Source organism: Toxotes jaculatrix, chromosome 16 (assembly GCF_017976425.1).
Source record: "Toxotes jaculatrix isolate fToxJac2 chromosome 16, fToxJac2.pri, whole genome shotgun sequence".
Lineage (NCBI taxonomy): Eukaryota > Metazoa > Chordata > Actinopteri > Toxotidae > Toxotes > Toxotes jaculatrix.
The window spans coordinates 16,819,259-16,837,667 of NC_054409.1; the positions used below are offsets into that span (position 1 = coordinate 16,819,259).

The 18,409-nt window shown below is 41.3% G+C and overlaps 1 protein-coding gene across 4 annotated transcripts in view; it reads left to right on the forward strand.

The window, feature by feature from the left end:
• dnm1a (dynamin 1a) overlaps positions 1 to 18,409 on the forward strand; it is a 48,051-nt gene that overhangs the window by 21,836 nt on the left and 7,806 nt on the right. For 2 of the 4 annotated variants that reach the window (XM_041058801.1, XM_041058802.1), the window contains exons 14-18: positions 506 to 517; positions 3,084 to 3,113; positions 3,460 to 3,573; positions 17,824 to 17,933; positions 18,167 to 18,278. In XM_041058801.1, coding sequence (XP_040914735.1) covers positions 506 to 517; positions 3,084 to 3,113; positions 3,460 to 3,573; positions 17,824 to 17,933; positions 18,167 to 18,278 — 378 coding nt within the window. Of the gene's footprint in view, positions 1 to 505; positions 518 to 3,083; positions 3,114 to 3,459; positions 3,574 to 6,499; positions 6,625 to 17,823; positions 17,934 to 18,166; positions 18,279 to 18,409 lie in introns of those variants that run through there. The other 2 variants (XM_041058804.1, XM_041058803.1) reach the window with 2 other exon arrangements.

Genomic DNA, 18,409 nt, shown 5'->3' on the forward strand with positions numbered 1-18,409 from the left:
AGAATACGCACAGTGATAGATTATCATGCAAAACGCTACCATTTTTTATTCAAGGAAGTGATGTATTTCATGAAAAAATAGCAAAAATGTTTATAAAAAATTCTCACAATATGATGACGTCCTTTGAAAGACTTTTGGATTTGCAAACAGTCACCTGTCATATCGTCTGACTTTCCAGTAAACGTCTAATAAACAATGTCTAATAAACAGAAAAAAGAGAAAAAAACAATAAGATAAAAGTTAGCCAATAACCAAAAATAGATTAACTGGATACAGTAGATGCATCATAACATAACAACATTTGATATGATTTGTATTCTGCATTTGAAAGCATTTTGAAACTTTTTACTGTAGATCCGCTTCTACTTTTCATGCTGTATTTTCTTCTGCTCTTGTTTTCTGGTGTCTCTTTCATTTTTTTTATCATCTTGTTTCTTCCTAGTGATTTCTCTTTTTGCTGTTTCTTCCCTTTTTCCTTCTTCTCTCTGTGGCTTTTCTGCTTCAGGATGAAATCATGGTGAGTAGTGTGTGTGTGTGTGTGCGTGTGTGAGTGTGTGTGAATATGTGTGAGATTCTGTGCATGTCTGCAGGTAGGCTTTCTTGCGTATGTGCTCATGTTTTTTCACTTTGCTTATGACAAGATTACATATGTTTTATATGTCTTTTATGTGTGTTATGCTATAGTTATGGTTATGGAAATTCTTAAATAGGAATAACAAGATAATTAAAATGTGATGAAAAAAACAAACAAAAAACTTTCCAGGCAGGCACATAGAGTTTCTTCATTTGATTTCCTGGCATGACATAATTTTCCAGGCAGAGTATTTAAATGGATCATTTGTTCAGAGATTAAAGAAAAGTATTACTCAGTGACAGCATTAGGTAATAAGGTTATAAAACATAGTTACAGATGTGACAGATGATATGGACAGAATATTTACAGGTAGATTATCAGTCAGAAAGAGCTTTAAACATAAAGGCTTTCTTAGCTACTAAGTTAGAGGCTGCAGGAAAAGAAAAAAGCTGTATAGAGCATCTCACTTATATTATACTTATATTATTATTATACAAGAAAGGTCGCATAAACTGTTTTGAACAGTGAAGGTAATTCAAATGTATACATCTGAAAATTAATTGCAGCCAATGTCACGGGAGTGAAAATGAAGAGTTTTATACCTCGTACAATGATGAGATGTTAAAGGACAAATCTGTAGAGTCTATTATAAACTCGGTTGAGAGGTAGAAGGTTAGTTTTAGGTGCAGCTGATATAATCCATTATTGTTAAAATTCACAAAAACTTCATAATATAATTAATATGGCATTTAAATGAGAGTTCAGAGTCAGGGTATTTGGTGTGTTCATTTCCCGGCAGTGGCGTAGCATCAATATAGGCAATAACACAAGAATAAGTGGGAATAGTTTATAGTGGATTCATGAATGTGAATGTGTGGTTGTGTGTGTGTGTATGAAATGAGCTTCAAATACCAGCAGATGGGCAAGTGGCTGTGGTGGGGATGCTTGGCTGCTTCCCTTTCCTCTCTTTTTCAGCTGTGTCCTCCCTGCAGACACACACACACACATACACACTCTCAAGCTACAGGATGGCAAATGTACTGTAAAACTCTATCCTACATTGTTCAACCTTCAGAGGAGATGAAAGAGCTAAATCAAGATTCACGTCATTGTTATATAATGTTCCTGTGTGCTGCTACGCTCACAGGCGTCTTTCAGTGTTCAGTGTTCAGAAAAGTTCAGTTTTGAGATGGCTTCAACAGTGAGGCCGCCTCCCCCCAGCAGTGGTTTGAACTAGATAAAGACATAGACACTTGTGAAGACGGGGAGAGGTTCTTTTCTTCTTTTAATGAAGACAGCAGCATCCAACATTTTTCTTTGCATGTCACTGGACTTCGTCTCTTTCCCTCCCTCTGCCCAGTTGATCCATAGTCGTAGCAGAAGGCCAGGGAAGATGAGGACCTGCAGTGCGGCACACATATGTCACCTCTATAGTTATCAGTTCCCATAACAACCACCCAGATTGGGGTCAAAGGTTAGGGGCACATTGTAAACATAGCGATCATCTTCACTTCCTGTTTATAGATGGCTGTAGTTGACCCTTTAAGACCCCACAGCTTCTGTTCTCCACTGAGCTGATTTAACACTCACATGACCTCTGTACGGAAAACTGTAGGATTCTTTAGAAATACAAATTATGGACTTAGCAACAAATATGCTGATAGAAAGCTCCACTGCTTCTCAATCAATCCTTTCAATCACGTTGGATCCGCTGGTGGGTCTATGATGCCAAGTTTTGGTCAAACCCACAAAACTTTGTTTTCGATTCGAGTCCAGATCTCAAACTTTCCAGGCGTGCACACAAAGAGTTTCTCCATTTGATATAAGTTTTTTATTTATCCTTATTGTTTTTCCATATCCCAACTAAGGGTCTAAATATAGAGCGTGTCAAATGTTGTTCACACTGAAAAGCTTTCTGAGACAGATTTGCAGTATTGGACATAAATAAAATCAACTTGACTTGTAATGGTGCCACTATAAATACATGGTGATCCTTCGCTTGATTTGAATATTTCTCTCAGTATAACAGGGAAAATCCTAATTAATCTGAATCCACAGCAGGAAGAAGTGAGCCTTACTTGAAACCATACTATATATTTTTAAGCTGTACATCAATTGTTGAAGCAACTTCTATTACGTGGAAATTTTGTATCAGGGTTTGTTAAAAACAAAGTATTCTGAGTCTCGAGCTGCAGCAACTATGAATTAACTTGAACCGAAAGTTAATAAACCAAACCTCCTCGCCCACGTATAATCACTCCACCACTTCTATTCAGAAAAGCACACACAGTACAGGCTCATGTAAATCACTGCATGGTTTTAAAAAGGTTTGACATTAGCTGTTCTTCCTGTAGCCCCCTTATGTCCCTCGCCCCCCGCCCCTGCTTGCTGACCCCTTGCTGCCGTCCCAGCAGCCCAGCTGCAATGTGCTGCTACTTGACCAAACTTGTGTATTAAACGCCCGTGCGCTGGCGTAGCTTTGTAACATTCTCTCCACATTCTCATTCAGCCTGAGAGAGGAGTTAACGATCGGTTCAAGGTAAATAACTCGCACACCACGTACTGTCTGTGTCTGTAGTTTCTATTTGGTGGAGAGAATTAAATACAAGAGTTAAAAAGAGTGGGAGGGATGTGTTTAGATGTGTAGGAGAGAGCCACCCTACTGTTAGAAGCAGTGTCATTACATTTAACTGTGCTGCTGCGTACATGTTAGTGTAGGTACGAGTATGTGTGATACAAGCTGACAAATGTCATGTTGAGTTTGTAAAATGTACGTGGGACATAGATGGAGGACGACCTTTGTCTGCTGGATGTTATTTATAATCTTTTTCCTTTGTCTGTTTGTCTGTTGTGTGTCTCTCTCTCAACCATCATCTTCCTCACAGGTGATCAGGAAGGGCTGGCTCACCATCAACAACATCGGCATCATGAAGGGCGGAGCCAAGGAGTACTGGTTTGTCCTCACTGCAGAGTCTCTGTCCTGGTACAAGGATGATGAGGTGAGATGGATTTTACACATAGTCCACACATGGATGTATACGAAGCAGAATACGAAGCAGCGTGTGACTGATACTGACTTTTTGAGGCTGATGCCAATATTTGAAAATCTGATAACAAAAGCCTTTTTTTTTCCCCTTTCTTTACATACATAATGTAAATTATGGTTATTAAAGAGATGTGACTGAGTTTGAGACAGAGTGAGACATTTTTATCTTAAAAAAACAGTCTTGTTGAGTTTTAGTTTTTTATTTGAAAAATCATTTGTGTTGGTGAATTTAGGGTTTTCTGGATAGAGTAGCAAAAATTTCAAAATTTTCAGCAGCTGAATTGTCATATTGAAGTGCCAGGAAACCCCACTGACTGTTGTGTAACCTTGTAATCTGACTAATACTTTGCGGTTCGCCGGGACATTACATTTTACTGCAAGAGCGATGTGTCTGCATCTGCACTGCACAACCTGAGACATCATCACCTGCATCTGCTTCACCCAAAAACTATGCATCTAATTAGAATAACAGCACTTGTGTCATATTTTCCAACAAACTACAGGACCAGGAGGATTATTTCTGTTGGATCTGGTTTGTTCTCCACGAGCTTCCCCGAGTTTCTTTTCCACTTTCTGGTCCAAAATTCATTCCAGCTCATCCCACTGGCAAATATGACTGTTGGTCAATTTCGGTGGTTGTCCTCTGCACGCTCAGATGATTTGACCCGACATGCTTTGTTACTGGGCCGACTGGTCAGAGCGGTGTCCCATGATGCTTTGCAGAACTATTAGGAGGTAGCCACAGTCTCACTGTCTCCAGGCCTTAGCCACAGCCGCGCTGCTTGCTGACATGAGGCTATGTGTGTGTGTGTGTCCATGTGTGTGTGTGTGCTAGCATTGAGAAGGCCCTTTCCAAAGAGTCAGGACCCCCCAGCCTGTCAGACACCGAAGCTGGCATACACATGTGCATACCAGAACCCCCTGCCCTGCCCTGTTCTCAATTACACACACACACACACACACACACACACACACACACACACACACACACACACACACACACACACACACACACACACACACACACACACACACACACACACACGTACACACAAGCTGCTTCTAATAAACTTACTTCATTTCAAAGAAGGGGCACAGAGCAAGAGCGGGACTGGATTGTAGGGGAGGAGAGGGGAGGAGACAGGAGTGTCTTTTGTTAGCTGGTTAGCAGCAGGAGTAACAAGGACCATGTGAAGGGAGAGAAAGTGGGGTGAAGAGGGGGAAGACAAGGAGGTGGAGGCTTTTATATCCTCCCCTCTTACCTTTTTCCACCCCACTTTTCCCATCGCTCTATTATACATTCTAAAAAGTTCATCCCAGAACCAAATGAAACTCCTCTTCATCCCTCTTTCCCCACATCCATCGGTCCACTTTCTTTCTGTCTCAATCTTTCCTTGTCACCCTTGTTTTCCTCTGTCCCCTCCCTCCATCTCCCCCTCCCTGCTTGTACTGTATATTTATTTGAACATGGAAAAACGAGGGCGCATGGAGACGTAAAACCAACACACAGTGCTGGCGTTAAAGCTCAACACCAAGGCTGAAGGGTACAGGAGCACTGCGAAAAGAAAAGCGCAGAAAAACGAGAAAAAAGAGAAAGAAACTTTCCATTATTTTTTCTATCCAAGCTGAACATTTTTAAATAGTCTGCACACACACACACACACACACTAGAGGTTAGAGTACTCATGAGGTCTTAGACTCACATGTGCACCTGGGCTGATACTTGCCAAAATATACACAGTTGATAAAAAGCTGGAAAGAATTTTATATTTAGATTAATGACACAAAAATGTTAAAAAAAAAAAAAAAAAAGAAACAGAGAAAAACTGCTTTTGTGCATCTTTTTGTGCAGTTTCATACTAACTCAAACGAGCGCAGCACTGTTTTATTGGCGGCCGCTTGTCATGGGGAAAACCCTTGCTGTAGTCTGGCAACATACACACACACACACACACACATGCACGCACACACACCCACCCCCAGACACTAATAATAACTTTCAACCCAAGTAGTGGTGCCAGGATGTTTTGGTTAGTGTGCCTGTGTGTGTGTACGTGTGTAAATGTGTGTGTGTTTCTAGAAACCTTCTGGTCTGTATTACCACAGGACATGCCAATTCTTTGAATCAGGCTAAAAGCTTCCCCAAAGCGGGGAGAAAGAGAGAGGGAGCGAGAATGTCAATGGAGAAAAAAATGGTTGAAAAGAAAACAAAGATGTACTTAAAAAGGACACAGACACGACTGTGATGTTACAGATTCTCAGCACATGTGATATTCATATATTCTTATGATCAGATTTATAAATGTGTGCATGCATGTGCACATGGACATTTTTCCCGTTGACAATGGCGCGCAGGCACACAATAATGAATAAATGGCACATATGATTTTTCTGTCGTTTAGTGGCTGTAGGATGTGTTTTCTTTGGATGCCCTTTTGGCTCTTAGTGTGTGTGCGTGTGTGTGTGTGTCTGCCTGGGTGTGTGTATGTATGTGAGTGTGCGTCTGCCCGGGTTTCCCTGCTCCTGCTGTAAAGCTGCCAGAAAGCCAGACTCGCCTGGTGATCCCAGCTGTAAACATCCTGGGGGGAAACAGCAGACTGCTGCTTTAAACACACTCACCAGAAACATGCCTGCTATACAGAGTGTGTGTGTGTGTGTGCCTTTCTGCTTTGTATTTATGTGCACTCTTATATGGGTGTGTACTTGTGTGCATGTTCCTGGGGCAGCGACTAAATAAAAAAAAACTTGTGTGCATGGTGGCAGGGCTCTAAATGGAAACAGGTTGGTTTGCGGTTTTCATTCCTGCAGACGATGCTCTGTGATGGGACACCGTGTGAATGTTTCTGCCCTCTACTTTGCTTTTTGTTTATCTGAGACAGATAAGGAGTTAGAAGTGGCACAAGCGGTGGGTTTCGCTTTATTAAAAGACATGCAGGCTGGAAGACAAACTGCGGCTCCGGCGGAGAGGTCGGCAGGAAAACATAATGGAGTACGAGACGGGGGGTCTAGCTAAACTTGTAACGTTTCACATGACGTCACCTACAAACACTGAAGCCACAAACAATTTTCTGTCTTTTTTTGGGAGAGCTATTCAAAGACTGGCGAACAGACAATGACAGAGTGGCTGCTCTTTCAACATTTTTGTATGGTGGCTTCCTGCCTCTTTGCACATTACATGGTCATTTGAGGTAAAGCAGCCACGAGTGGATGCAGGGAAGGCAGAGACGTAATTGTACATTTTGGTCAAGAGTGCAGTGTGATGCTGGGGGTTTACTGTGTGTTTTAGTTATCTTTTTGGGTAAGTGTTCATTTTTTTCTGTGTGGTTGAGCTTTTTCTGGTTTCAGTTCACAGTTAGATCTTTTGGTTTTGTAGAAAAATAAACAACAATATGTTGAGAATGCCATGCAACCACTACCTATATTTATATGATTTATTTATAATCTTTACATGATTCTGTAGTACAATAAGGTATTCCCCATAATGTGGACTATTATTTGTGTCTTTTCTGTGACTGTTAAATCACTATGTAACCTGTTTTAGAAGAAAAAAAAAAACAGAAACAACATCAAATACATATCCAAGCATCTTTATTTCAGTTATTTACAATTTTATCTTCATCAGATTTCACTCATAGTTACCTATATAAAGCAAGATGAACTATAACCTCATGTATCTTCATAGGTAACAGTTAAAACAAAACAAACTATGGGACTTTTATATCCGTCTTTCATAAATCCATGCCAGGCGAGGGCCAGGCCTCTGTGGTGGGGCCTCTGGGTGCTTTATTTAGGCTTGTGCCTGGGCTTGTCCAGATGGACGAGGGGTGGTGCTGCGTGTTCCCACAGCCTGATATGCTCGTGCCTGCCGGATGCCCTTTGGAGCGCTGTGTTTCTCTGGCTTTGAGTCGTCCCGTGCTTCCCCGGCCAGCCTAACCAATGTGCAGACTACTGTACAACCACTACTTCCTGAACAGGTAGTCTGAACACTGGGCAGGCGGGCTGGGCGGCTGAAGGATGCTGTGGAGAAGTTTTTACCCATGCAGCATCTCGGCCACATTCATCATTCATTCACACACACGCTAAACTGTACTCACTGTGACTCCAGTATGAGACTCTTGAGTCCAGCTTCTACTCCTCTCACAGTCTGACTGCTGCAAAGTGCTGATAAGCCTGATCGAGCGGGCTGGAGGAGAAACAGCATGGGAAGGATGGATGAGGGGGATGGCAGGGAGGTGAAGGAGGAGGAGGTGGAGAGGTTAGACAGAGGTGATGGCCATTGATTGGCAGATTCAACGACATCCCCTCCTGTTTCCCGCTGTGAGAAGCAGCATTCCACACCGAGCTCTGGAAGTCAAATACAAGATGTGGAAACTTATTCTGGATATAACAAACATCAATGACAAAACATTTTGAAGAGTAATAATTCAGTAATAATTCATTTCATAAATTAAATGATTTGTTCATTCTGTGTATTTGTAGGGATATTATTGGTCAAACTCAATTATTCATGTTTTTTAAACTCACAGATTATTTTAGCAAGAAAAAGTGCCATTTACTTAAAAATCATTTCTAGGTTTGTTTTACTGAAAGTGAATTAAAGCAGACAACATACAAAGATATGAAGTGACAAGCATTAATATATACACACAAGGTCATACCCCATTTAGCTCAAATTTATACAACCTAAACTATGCCCCCCCCTGCCAGGCCCGCAGGCCAAAAACTAAATAAATAAAAGCCAGGACATTTTGCGAAATGTTGAGCAGTTTAAAAAATAAACTGATAAGATGAAGCATTGATTAGAAGTTAAAAATATCAGTAAGTCAGTTTTCTTGGTTCCTGGTTTGTAACTTATCAGTGAATAGCTGTGGTCAGCTGAGCTCATGCTAAGTCTCAGCCAAGTCTGACCCAACACATCCCACTAAAACGCTGTAACCTTTCGTCTCCTTGACACATGCCATACAAAAAGACATTTCTCCCAGCGGAAGGAATACCTGTGATTGAATGAACTCCTTTCTCTTCTTCACATCTTACTGTCTTGAATGATGTCTCTTCTTCTTGGCTGACATTTGTTTTGTCTCCTTCTCGGTTAGTTAGCGCTAGTTCATCTCCCGAGGTCCTTTCGTTCAAGACCGCTGCGCTGTAGAGGCAAAGATCTGGCCAACTGTGTACAAATGCTACTTCTGTGTCTTTTGGATTTTTCGTCCAAAGCTTTCCAAAAAAAGCGAAAAAAAAAAAAAAAAAAGGAAGGAAAAGGAAAGGGAAAGAAAAGGCCACTCCGGTCCGCAAGCAAGGTGGACCGGCTGGAGGCTCAACGTGGCAAAGAACTGGCCACCAAGTTTCCCCTTTGAGAGACAGAAGGAGAAAAAGGAATGAGAGAGAGAGAGGAGATATGGAGGGAGAAGGAGGAGGAGCTCGCCGGCCCCCCATTTTTCCTTTCCTCTCTCCTCTCTTCTTCTTCCTTTCTCCCCTCCCTCTGTCTGGCTTCTTTTTTTTCTTCTTTCTCTCTCTCTTTCTTTCTTTTTTCTCTGATTTTTTTGGGAGAAAGTGGAAGGTCAAAGGTGAACAGGAAGTGAGACACATTCATTTGGCATGTGTGCTGTAAAGTTTGGAAAGGGAGTGAGGGATTGGCTGCTGAGGGAGGGAGCTTTTTAGTGGAAGCGTATGTGGGCAGATGGGAGGATGTCTGCATTTGTGCGCTCACGTGGAGGCACAGAAGTGTTTTTCGTAAAGCGTCTGCATGTTCTTCCCTTCCATCCAGTGTATGTGTGTCTCTACTTATGGTACATATGAGTGCATATGTGGTTTTCGAATGATGGATATGTGTGTAGGAGTGGGGCTGGATGAGAGCAGAGGCTCCATGGTCTTTGTAGCGAGGGCAGGAATGTCGGCGTTTTCTTGGCAAGCAGGAGAAAGCCTTGTAATAACTCCAGATGTGCAGCCCTGTGGTCTCCATCTCTCTCTTGCTCCCTCTGTTTTTACTTCTAAAGCTGATTTCCTCTCCCTGTCCGACTCGAATAAAGAGCCCTTTATGCAGCTCTGCAGCCTTCCCAACACACGCACACACACACACACACACACACACACACACACACACACACACACACACACACACACACACACACACACACACACACACACACACACACGCACACACACGTAAAGTGTGTGTGTCGGGGGGGGCTTTGCTGGTTGGAGGGGTGACATAATACTGGTAAATCAGAACCAGAGCAGTGTGTGTGTGTGTGTGTGTGTGTGTGTGTGTTTCACAGTTTAGACGTACTGTAGTCAAAGTTTGCCTCCTTCACCTTCATTTCACACACCCACACTGCCTTCCCTTGTGTTTAAGTTTCATTCTTCTGGCAGACAGGAGTAATCAATGCTAGTGTTTCCAGGTGTGTGCGCCTGTGTCTCTGAATATGTGTGTGTGTGTGTGTGTGTGTGTGTGTGTGTGTGTGTGTGTGTGTGTGTGTGTGTGTGTGTGTGTGTGTGTGTGCAGAGGTGGCCAAGGCCCTGTGTTTGTTTTAGGTATGGTTTCTGAGCTCCGACCTGAGCTCCAAATCAAAGCAGGCATGATCTCAGGAGAGACGAGTCAGCAGTACTGGCAGAGATGGAGGGTACGTGGACAGAAAGTGAGAGAAGCGGAGATGAAAATGGAGATGAAAGAGGGAAGAAGCACTTAAAGACGTGGGGCAAAGAGGAGGCAAAATGATGCCCAGCGAGCAGGGAGTTACAAGAAAAATGTCAAACGTATCTGAGAAACAAGCCAGAGAACAGAATGACATAAATCAAACCTCACTGGATTATTGTTGCAGTTAAGTTTAGGGTTCAGGGACTGGAAGGAGCGAATTTTAATGGGTGGGTGGGGGAAGCGCTGCGGTTGCACCAACATTGTTTCCACTGTTTGGATGACCAGGCAGGCTTCCTTTTCAGACTCTTACTCAGTAAAGCCAGAAATACTGAGAAAGAATGCACACACACACAGACATACACACACATCATGTGTAATCTGCTATCTTCCACGTTATTCTGTCTTGTCTCGTGAAATACGACTGGTAAATACCGTCAGGAAAAACCTCAAGTTTCGGACTTTGTTTTTCCTGTCTCTGTGTTTTGATATTGCATTAAAACGAGCGACTCTGTCAGTTTATGTGGGTGTAATTGAATCTTTTGTGTGTTTGCAACAGTGTGGCGAGGCTAAGCTTGTGAACACCATACTGTAGATTTATGTGAGAGTGTGTATAAGACACTAGCCAAACCCATAAAGCCTGCTCCAAAATGTGATCCCTTGTATTTCATATGCGAGTGTCATCAGTCAGCTGTGTTTCTGAGAAATCTCACAACTAGCTTTCTAAATAGCTCATGAGATAGCATGTCAAATCTCTATTATTCTTGTTGGAGGACACGAATACCATATAATAGCTTGTTTTTATTTTCTTTCTCTCTTATAATATCATGTCATTATTGTTTCTTTCCTGAAATGAGAAACCAAGAAACTGCCAATCATATTTCAGCTATTGTTCAAAAAGATAGTGGTGTGGTCAAAACAGGGGGAAACAGTTAGTCTGGCTCTGTCTAATAGTATCAAAAGCCACCAAGCAGCATCTCTAAACCTCAGTAATTACCTGTAATTATCCTGGAGCCCCAGGAGAAAATGTGCTTAATTTTATGACAATTTACTATAATTATCTGCATTGTTCCTAATCCAGAAGCTTGTTTTTTATGTATATTTTTGAGTAGTTAAAATACAAGTTCAGATTATGTATCATTTATGTATAGACATCTGTACTATTCGTTACCACAAAAAAAAGTGAGAAAAACAGATGGAAAAATGCTAAAAATTGTACCACAGCCAGTAACGAATAATTCATTGCCTTTCATTGTAAAAGAAAACATTAGAAAAGATTGTAAAAGCGACGCTCGAGCTGAGTGATGACCACAGCCTGTCAGAGCGAGCTGAGGTGGTACACAGGCTGGTTTGAGGATAACGCAGTTTATCTTGCCTGACTGATGAGATAAATTACTAATGTATGGTTTTTTTTTTCCTGTAAATTATCATCTCCCCCCCGATTGTTTCCTGCATATCCAGAGCACAGTGTCAATACTAAAATTATTAGAGACACAAAGTCTGGGATTAGACCCAAACAGACACAGGACAGATGAAAAGAAACCACAGTGGTGTGCACTTAATGTCTTTTGGCATCTTGTATACTGTGTGTGTGTGTGTGTGCGTGTGTGTGTGTGCGCGCGTGCGTGTCACTCTCTCTTGAAGGAGGAGAGACAAACATTTGAAGATTAAAGGTTATATTTTAATATACTGTGGTTATTTTATAGTTTTTAAGGAAAATATTCCCATGTTGCATCTATCTACATTTACAGCAACTTTATACTTTTCGTTATATATTATATTTTTTCAATATTGTGTCTGACTTTTCCATGATTTCATGAATGAAATACAACTGAATTTTGATGTTCAAAACTTGAGCTTGATGTTGTAAATATCAAGTTTTACAAGTTCAATACAAGACTGAAGTTACTGTAGATGTGTAATGTAACAAAAATCATTTCCCAAAAATCACTCTGTTCAAACACACCCTCTGTGTAATAAGTGCAGATTTTATGTTCTGGCAGTTTATTTCACTATAAAAAGTACTGTACGGTTAATTTAGTTCTCACTGTATTTGGATTATTCAGTGCTGATGATCAGGAGACTGTTACGTATCAGGAAAACTGGATTTGGTGAAGATTAGAAAAGGATAAAAACATTATTTGGCTTACCAGAGTCTTCAGACATGCAGCAAATAGTCACTTCATGTCATCTGATAGTTAAGTATTTTTTTGTCTAAACAAAGATTGTCCTTTTTTTATTAAACAGGGGTTTAGTTCTTCTCTTGTTTTGGCTTTGTTAATGCCACAAATACAAGTTAGGACTCAGATAATGTGCGGTTACTGTAACCAAGAAGTCACACATGCTTCCCCATGTGTGACTTCAAAGCATGTTTGCATTTTGGACTCATATGTGAACGTTTTGTCTCAGTGTATTCTGACGTCACGTGTTTACCTCAGATGTTAAACGTTTCAGTTTGAAGGTGCGTAATACTGCATATTCTTTGTGCCTGTCATCGGATAATATTTGCTTCACATGTGAAAACTAAGAGACGACTCACAGGCCTCATTTGTCATTTTGACGTGGATTTTGAGAAACTTCACATGCTCACACATGACTATAAATATATAAATTTAGAATTGTAAGTTCACGACTTTTTGTAATAAAATATTCCTCAGGTTTCCTGCCAACAGGTTTCCTAGCTGTTATTGTGTTTTACTGAGAGCTTTGTGCCAAGTATGCACAGACACCAAACACACGGGTTGAACAGGACATTTGCCCTCTGTCAGACAAGAGTCACTAGACGTGTGGGGATTTTCACATGTGTTTATGTGGTTAGTGGAATGGGGTCTGCCACCCCCCTCCTCCTTTTACTCTTTGGTGGTCACCGATGATTGATCACATGTCCGGGCCAGCCCCACGGTTGTTACACTGACCCTCTGCAGAAGTAAACCCAGAGCAGATAATTAACTGCTTAGTAATTAGCTGCTAAACAGGAAGGTACCGCTGACCTGCCAGCCTGTGTTCAGCTGGATTGCTGACTCAATGTGTCATTGTCATGTAGACACCATGTTTCCTTTCTCCGTGAAGAAGTTTATTTTTGTTTGTGCTCGTTCCCACAGGAAGAGCCAAGCAGAGCACAAAGGCTGTCACTTTTTTAAGGAGAAATGAGGAGACAGACTCAGCTGAGACTTGGAAAAAAAAGACAAGTTTCCACCGACCAAATAAAACAAAATAATACATTAAATTCTGAATTTGTGATAAGAAGAGATTGTGAGGATTTATGTTTTTATCCCTGTGAAACTGGACACTTCAGTTTAGATTTGTTATCTAGAAGCACTTTGCATGACAAATGAAGTATTAGAAAGTGTGGACGCTGGCTTGCTGCCCAAGGTGATTTGTTATGAGCATTATTGCACAGCCTTGAAGGTCAATGAGTCATAAACAGCTGTGTGTTTTTACACATTGTCCCAGAATAGCTCCAGTCTAGCTGTTCCCGATTGTAATTCTCTGCTAAATTGTTTGCTGTTGCTGATTTGAATGTTGGCAACATGTGGCCTTACGAAGTCAAGTGAAGTTTCTTCAGATGCTGTTTCTCAGAGACATATTACTCACAGACCAAACTCAGATTTTGCAAGCGTTAGTGGAATTTTTGATTAAATGAAGGCCCAGTAATATCTGTAAAGTTTTCTTCTGAAAAAAAGTTGATTATGTTCAGAAAAATTATTTTCTGTGAAGCATTTTGTAACATGTTTGACAAAAAGCTCTAACATCTATAACTGGACCGAACTATTCTAATTTGGTGTTGAGTACCAGATGCCAAACAAGCTTTTCCACAAGCGCTTTCAAACCCAGCGGGTCTCATTCTTTTGACGTCTTTCCACATCCCCATCGTGTAAGACTTACAGAACCGCTTTCTGTGTTTAATTTTTAATTTTTTAAATTTTTTTTTAAGTCAGAACTCAATAGGGGAATGGCAGAGGAATGGAGGGAAAGAAAAACGGAGGGAGGTGAGGAGGAGGGTTGTGAAAATTGCCATTGGCTGCCACCCAGGGCCCAGTCTTTGTGGTAATGAAGGGTTAGAAGCAGCGTTATTGCTCCCAGATGCCGTGCGGGCTCTCCGCAGCCCTTTGATGCATGGCCCAAGTCACCAGACTCCCATCAGCATACACACTACCACACACACATACACACACACTAAGGCATGCAGCCTCTTAAAACAACATGGATGCCGTTAACGACTATCTTCTTGGTTTTACCCACCAAACTACTCATATTTGTTTCAAAGTGTTAATTGGATACGGTTTATGCAAGGTCCCCGTGAGCGTGTGAGTTTTTTGGTGTTCAGTGTGTGTGTGTGTGATGGGCGTGCGTGAGTGTGAGGCCATATTTCGTCCACATTTTGAAATCGTGCTTAAGTCTTTGAGACGTTTTTTTGGACGGTGTGCAGGTTGGTAAAGTGCCTTCATGTATCCAGAGGTGAACTTCCTCTGGCTTTTCATAATTAGCCTGCTATTACTCACTAGCAAAACAAAACCATGGAAAGTACTTTGCTCACACACTGCTCCAAACACCACAGGTTAACTACCAAGTGCACTGCCTCATCTGAAGCATGTGTGTGTGTGTGTGTCAGAGAGAGAGAAAAAAAAAATTATGCATGTGTAGCGGCTGAGACAAAAAGGACGGATATCAAACATCATGGCTCAGGTGTAAATGAAAATAATTTATAAAATTAAAAAAACCCAATCATCAGTGAAGTTAGTAATGAAGATGGGTGAGTTTCAAACCCAGAATCCCAGGTTAAAGGGTTAGTTCACCAAAATTATTAAAGATATATTTTCTCTACAAGCTCTGCTAATTGCTAACGCAGATTTTATATATCTGCAGTATCACTGTGTTACTTTAGTGCACAGGGTCTCCCTGTGACAGTAGAATAAAACAATTTAATTTAAAGCACAACAACAAATGAGTTAACCACAATATATGAATTACATAATGAATTTAAGTAAATTAAACATGGGTTTAGTTAGAATTACTAAGGAAATCAGAGTAGCAAATACTCAGAATTTTTGTGCTGAAACTGCTTATATAATTTATTTGAAATTACTCAAAAATATTAAGTACAGTCAACTTAAAAAATATGTCTAGATTTAGATGAGTGTATTACGTGCAATACAGGTGTATTGCAATACACCTACAGAACAGGTCATAATACTTTACCTTAAACCTAACAATGACAATGGAAACACCACATTTTGTGTTACACTTAAGCTGTTTCCATGGTGATTCATAGAAATGGACTGGAAGTCTCCTGACAAGCCCAGCAGTGTTTTAGCCATTACAAATCCAAACATCACTGGCCATGTTTGTGTGTGTGCATTTCTGATTAACAGAAGTTCGGTTTCACGTAAAATGTTACAGACAAAAGTCAAATAAGTGTGTGTGTGTGTGTATACTTTATATGTATCTCACACAGGCATGTCATCTGTACATTTGTATTTGCGCATGCATGACTTTGTTTTCTCATGAGTCCCCTTGTGTGCTCGGTGTCTGAGACCTGCACTTTTGCCTGCTCATGCTGACTGGCTTTTATGGGAGCATATGGGAAAGCGCTCAGTCCTCAGCTTCCCCAAACACGTAAAAAGCACACACATGCAAGATCTGTCTGACAGAGAGAAAAACCTGATAATCTGTCTAAAGTGTGTGTCAGACGTCTGTATGATGTACAGTTATAGTCATATACGCACACTTTCTGCCTGTTGTGTTTCTCTCGTTTGCAAACTGTATTCTTCATCCATCCTCACACTCAGATAGTGTCCGTTATTGCTTTAATACAATATGATAATATAACTTATTATATCAAGCTTCTTTTATCATACACTTATCCTTCCTGCCACTGCTTTAGGAGTTGAGTTTCTCTGTACTTCCCCCACATCATGCACATACTCACACACTAGCTCCCCCCACCACCCACCCAACTCTCCTGACTGGATTTACTGGCCAGAGGAGAGGAAAATGTATGAATCAGTCCAAGGTTGCTCACTCCCAGGGAGAGGGAAAGCCAGAGACCGAGGGGGAACAAGGGAAAAGAGGAGGGGAAAAAAAGATGAGGAGAGAGGGAGAAAAGGAGGAAGGCAAATATTGAGAAATATTGAATGGACCAGAGACGGAGGACGGGGACCTCGTTGCCCTCATCGCCACTGTAAATGTTGATGTCAGCATTCAGCAGTCTGGGAGACGGCTTGTTTAGTTTTTTTTCCCCCTCTTATTATTTGTATATCAAACACCTGGGTGCACTGGCGTGGCCAAATGTGCATGTGTTTATATGTATGTGTGTGTGTGTGTGTATGTGTGTGTGTGTGTGTGTGTGTGTGAGAGAGAGAGAGAGAGAGAGAGAGAGAGAGAGAGAGAGAGTGAGAGTTTTTACATGCATTTAAGGGATATGACCATTTGGCTGCACAGGTCATAAATCCTTTGATGAAGGGGTTTGGTCACACACACAACCCCCCCCCCCCCCCCCCGTCACTTTCTTTGACACACACTCTCTCTCTCACACACACACACACACACACACACACTCTGGGTTGGGCAGGGCAGGCCCATGGTTAGCTATCCAGATGGTTTTAAGGTTAGTTAGAGACTACGCTCAAAGGTGCTGTTTGCGACCAGAGCAATGTGTGTGTGTGTGTGTGTGTGTGTGCACATTTTTAAGCTATGTTTATAGAAACTCACTCACCCTGTGCTATTTTTGGCTTCTCATTTTGTGAATTCTAAATTTTACTGTCGATAGTAAAACGTTCTCACACGTATGCACATTCACCCTCAGCAAAGAAACTTCATTTTGTAACAATAGACTTTGAAGAGCTTTACTGCAGCATGTGCGTGTTTTATGTACGTGTGTGTGTGTGTGTGTGTGTGTGTGTGTGAATGAGGGACACTGAGAGAGAGATGGAGAGAGAGTGTGACCATGTATCAGACTGAGATGACTAACTTTGAGGTTCCCTTATTCAGAAATAGTTGGATGTCTGGATATCATATGTTGTTTGCAGATTTACAAGTACAAGAGATTTCTACACTGGAAGGCGGTTTCTCTCTCTCTCTCTCTCTCTCTCTCTGTATGTGTTTCTCATTTGTTGCTCGCCCTTTTTTTTCACAACCGTAATCAAAACCACAGACTCGAGGACTGTGCACGACTTTCCCATCCGTTTCTCTTGACTTTTTCTTCTCTTTTTTTTCCCTCTGCTGTTACATTTAGTATGTGAGTGCGTTTTCTTTCATCTGCCCTCATTGTGCCTCTTTTAATCTTGTGTCTGTCACTGATTATGATTGCATCTCAAGCTGATGCTGAAAAATCTTTTTTTAAGTACAGTATATGAAGGAGTAAATTGATCAGCCCACAATGATTTTATAGCAGCATCGACTTTTTCAGTGGCTTTCTAAGCTATTTTTGTCTCCCATACAATGTCAGTGCAAGTACTGTAAATCTCTATGACCATTTTTACTTGTGAGCCAAATTCCTCACCGATGGAGCAACGCTGTCTCTCTTTCTCTCACATGCGCTGAATGACAACTGTGCTTCTCTTTCGCCCCCTGCAGGAGAAAGAGAAGAAGTACATGCTGCAGGTGGACAACCTGAAGCTGCGCGATGTGGAGAAAGGTTTCATGTCCAGCAAGCACATCTTTGCCCTCTTCAACACTGAACAGAGGTGTTATTACCTGACTTCCATTCTTTATTCAAATGCATCATTATACACTTGAGAGATTTCAAGTCTGAATGCAGCTAAAGCTTAAAGTATAAGGCAGTGGTGGATTCAGAGATTTTACCTAAGTAGCAGTACCACATTATGAAAAAAATTCAGACACATTTTGGATGTAAAAAAAATAGTGTATGAAAGCATGAGACAAAATATTAAGCAACCTTGTTATTGCCCATCCACAGAAATGTTTATAAGGACTACCGTCAGCTGGAGCTGGCCTGTGAGAGTCAGGAGGATGTTGATGCATGGAAGGCCTCCTTCCTCAGAGCTGGGGTTTATCCTGAACGGGTCACGGTGAGGTTTATTTAGAAGTACATATACATGCACTGAATTTTTCTCACGCAAAGTGAAAGTATATGTTCTCAAAACCACATGCACAGTAAAACACATTCTTTACCCTCACTTTGTCAAAACCGTATAGACAA